This window comes from Rattus norvegicus, chromosome 14, assembly GCF_021556685.1.
Source record: "Rattus norvegicus strain SHRSP/BbbUtx chromosome 14, alternate assembly SHRSP_T2T, whole genome shotgun sequence".
Taxonomy (NCBI): Eukaryota; Metazoa; Chordata; class Mammalia; order Rodentia; family Muridae; genus Rattus; species Rattus norvegicus.
This window is the reverse complement of record NC_141547.1, coordinates 80406003-80421573: the sequence shown is the minus strand read 5'-3', so window position 1 is coordinate 80421573 and position 15571 is coordinate 80406003. Positions and strand designations below refer to the sequence as shown.

Here is a 15571-nt window from a genome sequence, read left to right as displayed (position 1 = left end):
GGAACCTCCAGATTGATTTCCAGAGTGCTTGTACCAGTTATTATCCCACCAGCAATGGAGGACAGTTCGTCTTCCTTCATATCCTTGCAAATGTCTGTTGTCACCTGAGTTTTTGATCTTAGATTGGACAAGAAAAGAAACTCCTCTGGTCACATAATAATCAAAACACTAAATGCACAGAACAAAGAAAGAATATTAAAAGCTGTATGGGAAAAAGGCCAAGTAACATATGAAGGCAGACCTATCAGAATTATAACAGACTTCTCAACAGAGACCGTAAAAGACAGAAGAGCCTGGACAGAGGTAGGTCATGTAGACGCTAAGAGAATACAGATGCCAGCCCAGGCTACTATACCTTACAAAACTCTCAATCATCATAGATGGAGAAACCAAAATATTCCATGACAAAACCAAATTTAAACAATATTTATCTACCAATCCAGCCCTACAGAGGATTCTAGAAGGAAAACTCCAACAACACAAGGAAGGTACCTACACCAAAGAAAAAAACAAGAAATTAATCATCTCAACAAAACCAAAAGGAGAGACAAAACCAAAACATACACACATAATGCCACCTCCAACAACAAGCATAACAGAACTAACAATCATCTGTCTTTAATATCTCTCAATATCAGTGGACTCAATTCCCCAATAAAAAGACATAAGCTAACAGATTGGATACATAAGCGGGATTCAGCATTTTGCTTCATACAAGAAACACATCTCAATGACAAAGACAGGCAGTACCTCAGAGTTAAAAGTTGGAAAAGAGTCTTCTAAGAAAATGGTCCAAGAAACAAGGGGGAGTTGCATTCTAATACTCAATAAAATAGACTTTCAACTAAAAGTTCTCAAGTGAGATGGGGAAGGACACTTCATATTCATCAAAGGAAAAATCCACCAGAACAAAGTCTCAATTTTGGACATCTATGTCCCAAATGCAAGGGTACCCACATTTGTAAAATAAACATTAATGAAGCTCAAAACACACATTGAACCTCACACAGTAATAGAGGGAGACTTCAACACCCAACTCACCAATGGACAGGTCATTGAAACAGAAACTAAATAGAGATACAGTGAAAATCATAGTGGTTATGAACCAAATGGATTTAACAGATATATATATAGAACATTTCACTGTAAAACAAAGGAATATACCTTCTTATCAGCACCTCATGGTACTTTCTCCAAAACTGACCATATAATCAGTCACAAAACCAGCCTCAACAGATACAAGAAAATTGAAATAATTCCATGTATCCTATCAGATCACCAAAGCTAGACTTCAATAACAACAGAAACAACAAAAAGCCTGCATACCCCTGGAAACTGAATAGCTCTTTACTCAGTGATAACTTGCTGTAGTATTTTGAATATGTTTAGCCCAGGGAGTGGCACTATTTGGAGGTGTGGCCTTGGAGTGGGTATATCTCTGAGGACATGGGCTTAAGACCCTCGTCCTAGCTGCCTGAAAGTCAGTATTCTGCTAACAGCCTTCAGATGATGTAAAATTCTCAGCTCCCCCTGTACCATGCCTACGTGGATGTTGCCATGTTCTCACATTGGTGATACTGGACTGAACCTCTCAACCTGTAAAGCAGCTCCAATTAAATGTTATCCTTTGTAAGACTTGCCTTTGCCATGGTGTTTGTTCACTGCAGTAAAACCCTAACTAAGACACTTATTCAGGGAAGAAATAAAGAAAGAAATTAAAGACTTCCTGGAATTCAATGAAAATGATGGCACAGCATACCCAAACACAGTGAAAGCAGTACCAAGAGGAAAATTCATAGCACTAGGTGCCCTTGGAAAGAAATTGGAGAGATCCTACACTGGCAACTTTACAGCACACCTATAAGCCCTAGACAGACAGAAGCAATACACCCAAGAGGTGTAGAAGGCAGGAAATAGTCAAACTCAGGACTGAAATCAACTAAATAGAAACAAAGAGAATGATACAAAGAATCAACAAACCCAAAGCTGGTTGTTTGAGAAAATCAACAAGATAGACAAACCCCTAGCCAAACTAACTAAAGGGCACAGAAGCAGTATACAAATTAACAAAATCAGAAAAGAAAAGGGGAACATAACAATAGAAACTGAGGGAATTTAAAAAACCATCAGATCCTACTACAAAAGCCTATACTCTACAAAACTGAAAGATCTAGGTAAAATGGATGATTTTCTAGACAGGTACCATGTACCGAATCAAATCAAGAGCAGGTAAACTAAGTAGGCTCATATCCCCTAAGGAAATAGAAGAAATCATTTAAAACTTCCCAATCCTACAAAAGGACAGGGCCAGATGGCTTTAGTGCAGAATTCTAAGAAGAGCCCTTCAAAGAAGAGCTAATAGCAACATCGGCAAACAATATTTAAACCCAACCTTTTCAGTCACATTTTGTCTGTGTGTCCTTGTATGGGTGTGCCATGCCATATGGGTGAAGGTAACTTATAGTTAATTCTTCCTTTGTGGGGGGTCCCAGGGATCAAACTTGGGTCTTCAGCCTTATCAACAGGTGCCTTTACCGACTGAGCCATCTTGCTTGTCCCTGCACCTAACTTGTTAATGTTCTTTGTAACTTCTCGGAGAGATGAAGGACAGTTGAATTTGAATCAGCATTTATGCCTCCTGTACTTGTAGTTGTGCTTTGTGGTCTCTACTGAGGACCAATTCACCTATAAAACTGGGTTTTCCCTGACAGGGAACCATGTTTCTTAACACAGGAGACCTGAAGAATGATACATGTTCCTCTTGTGCATACAGGCCTTATCTGGTGAATCTTCTTCCATGTTTGACCCGAACAAGCAAACGACCGGAGGAGTCAGTTCAGGAGACTTTGGCTGCAGCTGTTCCTAAAATTATGGCCTCTTTTGGCAATTTCGCGAATGACAATGAAATTAAGGTATGGTTGTTGCCTCTTGGCATGAGTCTTGTGGACCTATGGGGAGAAAGTCTTTTGAGATTGCTTCTGGAGTCTTGTTGGCTTTACTCAGAGGCATCTCAAGAGCTGTGTTTCACTTCTGCTTTCCTTTCACGGGGTAACTTGTCAAGGGAGATAGTTTTTAGAGGCAAATTCAAAGGCATTTCCCCAGAGTGGATGGGTTTTGGTATACTCAATTGGTCATTTTGGCCAGCTGAGGAAACGAGACTTCATAGGAAAGAGAGAAGAACAGATTGGCCTTGTGGGGGTGGACGCCCTAAAACCACAGGACTCTTCTTTGGTTTATAGTGCCCAGAAAGCAAGACTTCATTACGAAGTCAATGTTGCATGATTCTTGGCTTTGTTTTTTATCTCGTTTGAAAAAGTGTTTATTTTTAAAGTATTCATTTTATATGTATGGGTGTTTTGTCAATGTACTGTGTACATGCCTAGTGTTCTCAGAAGTCAGCAAAAGGTGTTGGATATCCTGGAACTAAAATTATAGATGATTGTGAGCCACCATGTGGGTGCTGCAAACCGAACCTGGGTCCTCTAGAAGAGCAGCCAGTTCTCTCAACCCCCGAGTCAACTCTCCAACTTCTACCTTTTCTCATTGTTTATTTGTGTAAGTGTATGTGCATGTGTATGTGTGTCTGCATGAGTCTTTGTGTGCATGGAGGCTAGAAGAGGGTGCTAGCTGTCCTCCTCTGTCACTGACTGCCTGTTACCTTTGAGGTTGCGTTTCCCTGAACCTGAGGCTTTCTTTTGTCTAGACTAGAAGCTAGAAGCCCAAGTGATTCTCGGGTGTTAGCCCCTTAGAGCTGGGCTTATGTTCTTTAACTTCACATGTTGTTTTTCTCCGAACTACAGTGGTTTCCTCTTAATATTAATGTGATGCTTAAAAAAATGATTTCCTAGAGTTTGGGATGAGGAAAGGAAATGATTGTCCTGATGTTAAGGGAGCTGCTGCTGCTGTCACTGTTACTCCTTGGAGTGGTGGATGCTCCTGATGGTTGCAGAAATGAGCACTGTGCAATGATGTCAGGAGTCTCTGATAACTGCTGTCAGAGCCCAGTATGCACACACATAGTGGTTCTGGATCTTTCCATGATATAGATGCCATGAGTAAGGTAACACTTTCTTTTTTTTTTTAAAAGTAGTTATTAACTACTTCATTTAAGGAAGGTATACTCATTTTTCTGCCCATGTGTCATTGCCGCCCTTTCCTATCATGATTCTGTGTCAGAGGCAAGCACAACCATGCTTACTTTGCTGGATTTGGATTTTTAAATTTTACATTTGTTTTTAACTATAGAAGAGGTGAGCTTGGCTCTAACCCTTGCATCTTTTTACAGTAGTCCCGTCTGTATTGAACGTACTTAATATGCCCAAGTCAATAGTGATGGCTGCTTAATATGAACACTTTTTTGTTTCCTAAACCTAGTAATTATTGGTTGTTTCTGACGTCTCAAACAGCAGTGTCATTTCTTGCTCATGAGATAGCTTATTTGGTCTATTTCCTCTGGCAGTTCTCCACATCCTGCTCAAAATGGCCTGTGATTTCTGAGTTTGTCAGTTCTGTCATCCAGCAGACTCCTTTACGGCTCTCCTCTTTCTGTCTAAAAGAGGTTGGTTTGCTCTCCCCAAAGGGTTGAGCAGGAAGCAGTTGGGATTTGGCATTCCTAACAATGCCCTTGGTATGCAGATCACTTTTTCCTCAGGAGAATTCCCTTTTTTTTTTTTTTTTTTGTAGTACAGAACTGGAGGATCCTGTCCATACCAAGAAGCAGGATCCTTGAGCAGTTAGACTGTGGTGTAAAGAGGCACTCCTATAAGGAGGCTGCAGTGGACAAAGAGTGTGTCTGCAGAGACTGGGATTATAGGGCTCGGGCGTGGGGGTGGGGGTGGGGTCCTGGGTCAAACTGAGAAGTGGAATCTCCATAGGATGGAGTCAGAGTAGGAGAGCACTTGCAAGTAGGCTACTAAAGGGCTGGGATGAGGTAGGAGAGATGGTACTAAAAGACAGGAAGTAGGATGAAATTCGCCTACCTGAGTCAGCCCTGTGTGGTCACTAGGGGTCTTAGATAAAGTGTTTCCTGGTCAACAGGCAGACATGGAGGAATGGGGATGGGCTAGAAGGGCGGACTGAGAGGCTTCTCAGGAAAAAGTAAAGCTGAGTCTCCCTTTACACAATTCTTTTATGTTTGTTTGTTGCTATTAACACATCTACTGGTCTGGGTATCACTTCTGGTTGTTGTTGTTGTTGTTGTTGTTTTTGTGTGTGTGTGTGTGTGTGTGTGTGTGTGTGTGTGTGTGTGTGTGTGTTCATGTGGGTTCTGGGGATAGAACTTAGCTACATTAACCTTGGCTACAAATGCCTTTACCATTTGAACTATCACACAGCCTTCCCAATGCAATCTATAAGAAAGTAAATAGACTGCTGATAAACACTTGCTGACTTTGGAAAATTTGGGATTTTCTGTTCCATCTATGAAAAATGTGTCAGCTTGTCACAGTTTCTGTTCCTCGAGATTTGGAATTCTGTGGAATGTGTCATAAGCTCCACAGGAGCTTCAGCTTCTTCCTGGTTTTGTTTGTTCTCAGGTTCTATTGAAAGCTTTCATAGCAAATCTGAAGTCAAGCTCTCCCACTGTGCGGCGGACAGCAGCTGGGTCAGCAGTGAGTATCTGCCAGCACTCTAGGAGGACACAGTACTTCTACAACTGGCTCCTGAATGTGCTCCTAGGTAAGAGAGGAAAGGGCCGGCTGGCTCAGTCTTAGCATCTGCTCAATCTTTTAAAGTACACTGACCCTTGGCATCAGGACTAGACCACTTGCAGCTGCTGACTGCTAAATGTGAATTCTATAGGGGGTGCTGCAAGCCCATAAGTGGTCTTGGAGACGTTTCAGCTGCAGCTGTGCCCATAGGTATATAACTTCACCCACCCCTCTGGTATTCTGTGTCAGAGACCTGAGGCTATACATACTTCAACACTCTGTGGGTGCTCTAGGGAGACTAACATATTCTTTCTCTCTCTGTCTCTGTCTCTGTCTCTCTGTCTCTGTCTGTCTGTCTGTCTGTCTGTCTGTCTCTCTCTCTCTCTCTCTCTCTCTCTTTGTGTCTCTCTGCTATCAAAATCAACATGAGTAAATCTTGTTGGAATGAGCATGTGGACATTTGATACAACCATCTGAATTCCAAATCCAGGTCCACTTCCTATAGGGTCCTACCAAGCTAAGGACATGTCTTATGCTGCAAGGCTGCTCCTTGATCTGGGCACACACAGCCTGTATTTTGCACACAGTTGTGCTTATGTCCCTCTTCCCTTTACTTTGAGGCTTACAATAGGGCACTCCTGCAGGTCTCCTTTTTTACCAGTGTGCACTGTGGTTCTCTGAGCTGTGGACTGACTTTTGAGCCTCTTTGGTTGCCTTTGCAGGTTTGCTGGTTCCCATGGAGGAAGACCACCCCACTCTCCTGATCCTTGGTGTGTTGCTCACACTGAGGTGTCTAGTGCCCTTGCTCCAGCAGCAGGTCAAGGACACAAGTCTAAAGGGCAGCTTTGGGGTAACACGGAAAGAAATGGAAGTCTCTCCTTCTGCAGAGCAGCTTGTCCAGGTAAGCATGGGGCATGTGCTCCTTGGAAGCAGCATTGTTTCCAGAAGTGTTGGGGCAGAAAGGAGTAAGCTGCGTGATGGCGTGTTCCCTCGCTCCTGAGGAGTCAGGAGATGTAGCTCAGTATGGAATGAGGAATGAGTCGTTTATCTAAAACAGGGACCACACGGTTCTCACAAAGGGCCAAAGAGTATGTGTGTTAAGCTTTGCATATCCAGCCATCTTCACTGAATTCCCCCTACCATTATAATTTGAAAGCCACAGACAGCCCATAAATGTGGCCATATTCCACTGAGATTTCATCCACAGAAGCAGCACAGAACAAGACACAGCATTGTATGCCTGTGACCCCAGTACTTGGGATACCAAGAGAGAAGGACAAGTTCAGCACATGCCTGTCCTGCGTAGGAACTCCAAGCTATCTGTAGCTACATGACCAGATCTCAAAAAAGTCCAAATGGGGAGTAGAAAGCAAGTATAAAGCCAGATGTGGCTGTGGCTAGCAGTTTGCCAGTCAGGATTTAGGGCTATGCATATGCATATAGGTTGCAGGAGAAGAGCTAAACTAAGCCTTAAAGCATCTTCTTTTTTATTCTACACCAACCTTCAAAAAAGAAAACATGCTATTTTTTTAAAAATCTTTTAAAATCATGCATTGGTGTTTGGCCTGCAAGTGTGTCTCTCTTAGGGAGTTGGATTTACTGGAACTTGATTTACAGACAGTTGTGAACTGCCATGTGGGTGCTGGGAATTGAACCTGGGTCTTTTGCAAGAGCGACCAATGCTCTTAACTGCTGAGCCATCTCTCTAGGCCTGCATTTGTGTGTTTTTTGCTTTTATCTTACCACCTAATGCTAGGGTTGGCAAACTTTGCAAAGTAAAACTACAGAGTGCCTCTGAAGTATTAATTTTATACAGTGATTTTATAAGTATGGTTGAAATTGTCTAGGGTATATTTATATTGCAAAATTATGTGTTATCTGAAATCATTATTTAAATTTTGGGCTTTTTTCCCCCTGGTAACTTTAAAGAAAAAAAACTAACAAGTTCATTGTTTCTATAGTGTAGTATAGTACTAAAAACACCAAACATTTTGATTGGCATTCTTAACATTTGTGGCTCTTTTCTCTGTTTCTGATGGTTGGATGTCCCCACTTGCCTCCACAGCAGTGTCCATTGGGATTATTTTCTTTCCTATTCATCAGTTTTGGGAAACAAAGATCCTGAGTTTGCTTACTGGTGTTCTATAGCAAGTGCTTTAATGTATTTCCAAGGAGTTAATATAAATGAAAGAAATCATGGGAATTCAGAATATAGCATGACAATAATGATCTACCTATAAAAGTAACAAGTCTTTACAGGAAAAAATTAAGGGACAGTTTTGCTGGCAAAGACCAGTGAAAACATAGTGAAATCTGGGATGTTATGTATTTATTAATTTTATTTGGTTTTTAAGAATTTTAAAATTTATGTGTATGCTCTGTCTGCATGTACACCTGCAGGCCAGAAGAGGGCATCAGATCCCATCACAGATGGTTGTGAGCCACCATGTGGTTGCTGGGAATTGAACTCAGGACCTCTGGAAGAGCAGACAATGAATGCTCTTAACCACTGAGCCATCTCTCCACCCCTGCGATGCATTTTAAACATGACTGAAAACCTGTGTTTCTGCTCCTAGGTTTATGAACTGACTTTGCATCACACACAGCACCAAGACCATAATGTGGTGACAGGGGCATTGGAGCTCCTGCAGCAGCTCTTCCGTACCCCTCCACCTGAGCTGCTGCAAGCACTGACCACACCAGGAGGGCTCGGGCAGCTCACTCTGGTTCGAGAGGAAGCCGGGGGCCGAGGCCGCAGCGGGAGTATCGTGGAGCTTTTAGGTGCGTTCTCAGCAAAGTTGTCGTCTCACCACTGTGCATTAAGGCATGTTTCCTTCTGATGCTTTATGGGGCTGTGCTGCGCTGAGCTATCCATGCCTAAATTCCTTCCCAATCTAACGATGTAGGCATCTTTCTGCTTTTGCAAATAAATCTATAGTTTAGAAAACTAGATGACTTTAAAGGAGGCCACACCTTTAAAGTCTGGTCTCCTATCTTTCTGGCTTGTCACCTCCATTTCGGGTACAGTGAAATAGAAATATTAGACAATTTCCAGTACTCTCATGTTTGATTGTCAAGGATGAATAGGTTTTTATGTCTTTTTTGGGGAATTTAGTGTTCTTTTTCTACTTGGATCCTGACTTTAGAGAACCCTTTCCATTCCTGGTCCTTGAAGACATCTCCCTAACCTGGTCTCTGTTCTTCTTGATGCTCAAAGAGTGAGCCATAGATTAGGCAGTGGCAGCCTGCCCTGTCTGACATGAGCTACTCTCGGACGGTGGGACAGATAGGAATCTGGGCGTGCCAGCCTCTAGAAGTGACTGGGCATTTAGCAGGCTCTGAGAAGTTCCGATGACCGGGCATGTCGTGGCTTGCCACAGTGTATACATAGAGGAGCCAGACTTCCTGTAGCTACAAATTAGAGACAGTCTGCCTGGGAGATATGATTGTGGCCTCATGAGCTGAAGAGTTTGCCTGGACTATGACCAGAAAATGTTTTTCTGCTGTTCTCGTTATTAAAGAATTCTTATTTTTTTGTGGAAAGTATGTCATCTACCCAGTGAACAGAAATGCACATCTCTAGTAACTGCTTCCAATGAAAGCTTATGTCTGGCCTCTGGTTGTCCAAGTAATGTGAGATCTTATGGTTTTAATTTGGCTTTTAAAGTGCAATTTATATGAGCTTTTTTGACATTTTAGTCATATCTTTAAACTGTGTATTTGAACAGGAGTGTAATTATCACCTTTAAAGTGTGACACTGTGGTGTTTAGACATGTCCTATGGAAATATGTCCATATTCCCCATTTTAGAATTTGAGTCAAGCTTTTTGAGGATTTTTGAATTTCTTGCAGATTTTAGCAGCTTGTTACCTTACTTTCTTCTGTTACTTTCCGTGATTTACAGCTGGAGGGGGTTCCTCATGCAGCCCTGTTCTCTCAAGAAAGCAAAAAGGTGATTATCTCACAATCTAAGTCTTGTGTTGAGTTGAACTGCTGTTTCTGTGTTTGCTAATACGTTGGATTCTGCTTATATTTCCTCCCAGGAGAGTAAGTGTATGAATACTGCTGGGATCCAAAGTTTTCTGCCGTTTAAAAATTGTTTATATCACAGTTATTTATCATAATTTCTAATGTTTGAGGACAAAGGTCAGCAAACTTTCTATAAGGGACCAGAGAGCAAATTGGGCTCTTGGGGTTGTTTTCCTGCCATGTGACTGCTGAAGAACAATGATCTAATACATAAGCTGCTGGGGCTGGCTGTTTGCCACTGAAATCTTAAAGATGCAGCTGGACTCAGTACCACTGTAGAGAGTGCATCACTCTACTTTATAAAAGTAACTTCTATTCTTTTTTTTATATGATTTATTTTATGTATATGAGTACAGAAGAGGGCATTGGATCCCATTACAGATGGTTGTGAGCCACCATGTGGTTACTGGGATTTGAACTCAGGACCTCTGGAAGAGCAGTCAGTGTTCTTAACCACTGAGCCATCTCTCCAGCCCTAACTTCCCTTCTTAATGAATTTTATTAGTAGTTATACTAGATAGTTTTTTTTTTGATTCTTCATTTTGTTCCTGCCTTGTTAATCAGTTTTCAGCCACATTTAACTTCTCACATATGTGTTTTCTGACCTATTTTTATTCCAGAGTTTCTGATATGACTTGATAGTTTTGTACACTTGTTCACTTTGTAGCAGCTGCAATTTCATTTTACATTATGAATTTCCATGGAAAAGAATTGCTGTGATTTTTATTTTTAAAATCTTAAAAGGTGAATTTGTTTTCTGTATCATAATTTGAGCACTTAAAACTTAAAGCACAGTATTTGCCATTTTAAGTGAAGATTTGTGTTTTTCCTTTTTTTTTTTTTATGTTTTGAGACAGGGCCTCACTGTGTAGTACGAGCTGGCCTTGAACTGCCTGCACTTCCCACTTGGTGGGGTGACAGTACACCTCACTTTTGAATAAGTTCTTCACAGGAACAATATTCTAGTCTTCATTGAATTAGGAAAACATTTCCTTGAAGAATTTGGGAACTAGATGTCACCTGGAGGCTGAAGCAGAAGTCTTTTGGGCTACTAGGAAGACATTGTCTCTTAAAAAGAAAGCAGGATGTTTGGTCCATTGTGGTAGGAAATGCTTAGTGTTTTAGAAAGCACTGCCAATGCAAAGGCCAGAAGAATTCTAAGAAGTGGTGCTCTCTGCTCTTGTCGGAGAGACTGGTGGGCACTTGGTAAAGTCACTCTGATAACTTACTTCACAGTCGCCTCATCCAGAGATGGTGACAAAGGTGGCATTATTGAGATGAGTTCTCATCTCTGCTACTTCCTGAATCTCCTGATGATATTTTTATTTAGACTGGAGATTTTAAAACTTTTTTGTTATAACAAAGATTGTTTTTTTTTAAGTGTTGTCCTGGCTAGTTAATGTCAACTTGATACAAGGTAGAGTCATTTTTGAAGTAGGAACCTTAGTTGAAAAAAATGTCCTCACTGGACAGGTCTGTGGACAAACCAGTGATGCGTTTTCTTGGTTGATCGTCTAGAGGGGTGCAGCTCACTCTGGGCACTGCCACCCCGGGCAGGTGGTTCTGTGCTGTAGGACAGCCAACTGAGCAAGTCAGTGAGCAGCATTGCCCCTGCCTTTGTGTCAGTGTCTGCCCTAGGTTCTTGCTCCAGTTGCCCTCAGTTTTTCCCCAAGTTACTTTAGGTAATGGAGTTTTATCACAGCCATAGAAGCACTAACTAAGACAAGTGTACTCACCCAGATATAAGATAGATCAAAACAGAGTTGTGGAGCACATAGGCTTCTGCAAAGGTCAGAGGGGCCTAGCAGTTTCTTCTCTTGTTGGCAGCAGCTCTCCTTTTTTTTCTCTCTTCATTGAATCTGCCCTGAGGGTAACTTTCTCCAGAATATGATCAGCCACTGACTTGGAGGGTAAAAACTTCTTCATTAAGATTCAAGTTCACTGTTGTTGAGTTTTATTTGATTTTTTTATCCTCTTTTTTTTTTTTTTTTTTTTTTTTTCGGAGCTGGGGACCGAACCCAGGGCCTTGTGCTTGCTAGGCAAGCGCTTTACCACTGAGCTAAATACCCAACCCCATTATTTGATTTTTTAAACTACATGTTTTGTTAAAAAGGTTCTGTTTGTATTTATGTCTAGTCGCTGTGTTGATTTTGCATAGATTTGTATTCTCTTTGCTAATTAGCTTATGCCTTTAATATTACATCATGTAATTTCATGGAAATTGTCACAATTATTACTTGAAGTATAGTAATATTAGGCTAATATTAGGCTAGATAGTATCTGTTTTAATTTTTTTCTGTTTGAGAGCATACCTTAAATGAACAACTTCAATGGAAAGATTTATTCTCGTCCAGGTCAGAGGTATTGGTCTGTCAGAGCAGGGCAGGTGTGGTAGAGCAGCAACCAGAGAGCAGGTGCTTTATTCCTGTGTGGTGGGCTTCCTGTTAATTTTTTACTTCAACATGTGAACAGTGCTACCTACACCAAGCAACAGTCATCCCTCTTAATCCTCTCTAGAAATCCCGAAGCATTTCTCCATTCAATAAAGCAGCCAAGATCAAAGTATAATTTGATGTTGTCTAATGATGTTCATATGTAATATAGCTGTAAAGATATTAAATTTTCTTCCTAATATAACTAAACATAAACTATAAGATATATTTTTAAAACTCTACTAGAAAATATTTTCTTTTCAGATTCTTAGCTGTAGTGTAGATTATAAAAAGATAATAAAATGAAAGTGATTTATTTATATTTAAGAGTTTGATAATGGGGGTAGGATAGGGAGGGGAACACCCATATAGAAGGGGGGAGGGGGAGGGGTTGGCCTGGAAACCAGGAAAAGGAATAATATTTGAAATGTAAGACTCACTGATCCCCTCCCGCAGTGCACAACGCACTGCTCCCACACCCCGTGGGAGAGAGAGCTCACTGCCCGGACAGGTGGGCACTCCTGAGGCTGCAGAGCGGAAGAGACCACCAACACTGCCCTCCCCTGCCCACATCCCTGGCCCAAGAGGAAACTGTATACGGCCTCTGGGATCCCGTAGATAAGGGCACTGGAGCAGCAGGTCCCCTGCGCCCCAGACACCGCCGGAACCTGAAGGGACTGACCTGATAAACAGTTCTCTGCACCCAAATCCCGTGGGAGGGAGAGCTAAACCTTCAGAGAGGCAGACACGCCTGGGAAGGCAGAAGAGACTACACTCTGCCCATATTTCTGACTCCAGAGGAAAACACCAAACGCCATCTGGGACCCTGGTGCACCGGGGCTCCCGGAAAGTGCAGCGCAGGTCCTCCTGGTTGCTGCCCTTGCAGAGAGCTCCTAAGCAACACCCCACGAGCAAACTTGAGCCTCGGGACCACAGGTAAGACCAACTTTTCTGCCCCAAGCGACCTGCCTGGTGAACTCAGGACACAGGCCCACAGGAACAGCTGAAGACCTGTAGATAGGAAAAACTACACGCCCGAAAGCAGAACACTCTGTTCTCATAACTGGCTAAAAGAAAACAGGAAAACAGGTCTACAGCACTTCTGACACACAGGCTTATAGGACAGTCTAGCCACTGTCAGAAATAGCAGAACAAAGTAACACTAGAGATAATCTGATGGCGAGAGGCAAGCTCAGGAACCCAAGCAACAGAAACCAAGACTACATGGCATCATCGGAGCCCAATACTCCCACCAAAGCAAACACTGAATATCCAAACACACTAGAAAAACAAGATCTAGATTCAAAATCCTATTTGATCACGATGCTGGAGGACTTCAAGAAAGACATGAAGAACTCCCTTAGAGAAACACAGGAAAACATAAATAAACAAGTAGAAGCCTACAGAGAAGAATCGCAAAAATCCCTGAAAGAATTCCAGGAAAACACAATCAAACAGTTGAAGGAATTAAAAATGGAAATAGAAGCAATCAAGAAAGAACACAGGGAAACAACCCTGGATATAGAAAACCAAAGGAAGAGACAAGGAGCTGTAGATACAAGCATCACCAACAGAATACAAGCGATAGAAGAGAGAATCTCAGGAGCAGAAGATTCCATAGAAATCATCGACACAACTGTCAAAGATAATGTAAAGCGGAAAAAGCTACTGGTCCAAAACATACAGGAAATCCAGGATTCAATGAAAAGATCAAACCTAAGGATAATAGGTATAGACTCCCAGCTCAAAGGACCAGTAAATATCTTCAACAAAATCATAGAAGAAAACTTCCCTAACCTAAAAAAAGAGATACCCATAGACATACAAGAAGCCTACAGAACTCCAAATAGATTGGACCAGAAAAGAAACTCCTCCCGTCACATAATAGTCAAAACACCAAATGCAGAAAATAAAAAAAGAATATTAAAAGCAGGTTGGGGATTTGGCTTAGTGGTAGAGCGCTTACCTAGGAAGCGCAAGGCCCTGGGTTCGGTCCCCAGCTCTGAAAAAAAGAACCAAAAAAAAAAAAAAAAGAATATTAAAAGCAGTAAGGGGAAAAAGGTCAAGTAACATATAAAGGCAGACCTATCAGAATCACACCAGACATTTCGCCAGACACTATGAAAGCCAGAAGGTCCTGGACCCATGTCGTACAGACCCTAAGAGAACACAAATGCCAGCTCAGGTTACTGTTTCCTGCAAAACTCTCAATTAACATAGATGGAGAAACCAAGATATTCCATGACAAAACCAAATTTACACAATATCTTTCTACAAATCCAGCTCTACAAAGGATAATAAATGGTAAAGCCCAACATAAGGAGGCAAGCTACACCCTAGAAAAAGCAAGAAACTAATCGTCTTGGCAACAAAACAAAGAGAAGAAAAGCACACAAACATAACCTCACATCCAAATATGAATATAACAGGAAGCAATAATCACTATTCCTTAATATCTCTCAACATCAATGGCCTCAACTCCCCAATAAAAAGACATAGATTAACAAACTGGATACGCAATGAGGACCCTGCATTTTGCTGCCTACAGGAAACACCTCAGAGACAAAGACAGACACTACCTCAGAGTGAAAACAACTTTCCAAGCAAATGGTCAGAAGAAGCAAGCTGGAGTAGCCATTCTAATATCAAATAAAATCAATTTTCAACTAAAAGTCATAAAAAAAGATAAGGAATGACACTTCATATTCATCAAAGGAAAAATCCACCAAGATGAACTCTCAATCCTAAATATCTATGCCCCAAATATAAGGGCACCTACATACGTAAGAGAAACCTTACTAAAGCTCAAAACACACATTGCACCTCACACAATAATAGTAGGAGATTTCAACACCCCACTCTCATCAATGGACAGGACATGGAAACAGAAATTAAACAGAGATGTAGACAGACTAAGAAGTCATGAACCAAATGGACTTAACAGATATTTATAGAACATTCTATCCTAAAGCAAAAGGATATACATTCTTCTCAGCTCCTCATGGTACTTTCTCCAAAATTGACCATATAATTGGTCAAAAAATGGGCCTCAACAGGTACAGAAAGATAGAAATAATGCCATGCGTGCTATCAGACCACCACAGCCTAAAGCTGGTCTTCAATAACAATAAGGGAAGAACGCCCACATATACGTGGAAGTTGAACCATGCTCTACTCAACGATAACCTGGTCAAGGAAAAAATAAAGAAATTAAAGACTTCTTAGAATTTAATAAGAATACCCAAACTTATGGGACACAATGAAAGCTGTGCTAAGAGGAAAACTCATAGCTCTGAGTGCCTGCAGAAAGAAACAGGAGAGAGCATATGTCACAAAGCTCTAGAACAAATACACCCAGGAGGAGTAGAAGGCAGGAAATAATCAAACTCAAAGTTGAAATCAACTAAGTAGAAACAAATAGGACCATAGAAAGAGTCAACAGAACCAAAAGTTGGTTCTTTG

General features: G+C 41.4%; 1 protein-coding gene across 3 annotated transcripts in view; it reads left to right on the top strand.

Annotated features, from left to right (window-relative positions):
* The window catches only part of Htt (huntingtin), a 148969-nt gene that overhangs the window by 30883 nt on the left and 102515 nt on the right, over positions 1-15571 (top strand). For 2 of the 3 annotated variants that reach the window (NM_024357.5, XM_087582725.1), the window contains 5 exon segments: positions 2774-2912; positions 5535-5676; positions 6371-6549; positions 8225-8429; positions 9553-9600. In NM_024357.5, coding sequence (NP_077333.2) covers positions 2774-2912; positions 5535-5676; positions 6371-6549; positions 8225-8429; positions 9553-9600 — 713 coding nt within the window. 3 annotated transcript variants of the gene reach the window in all.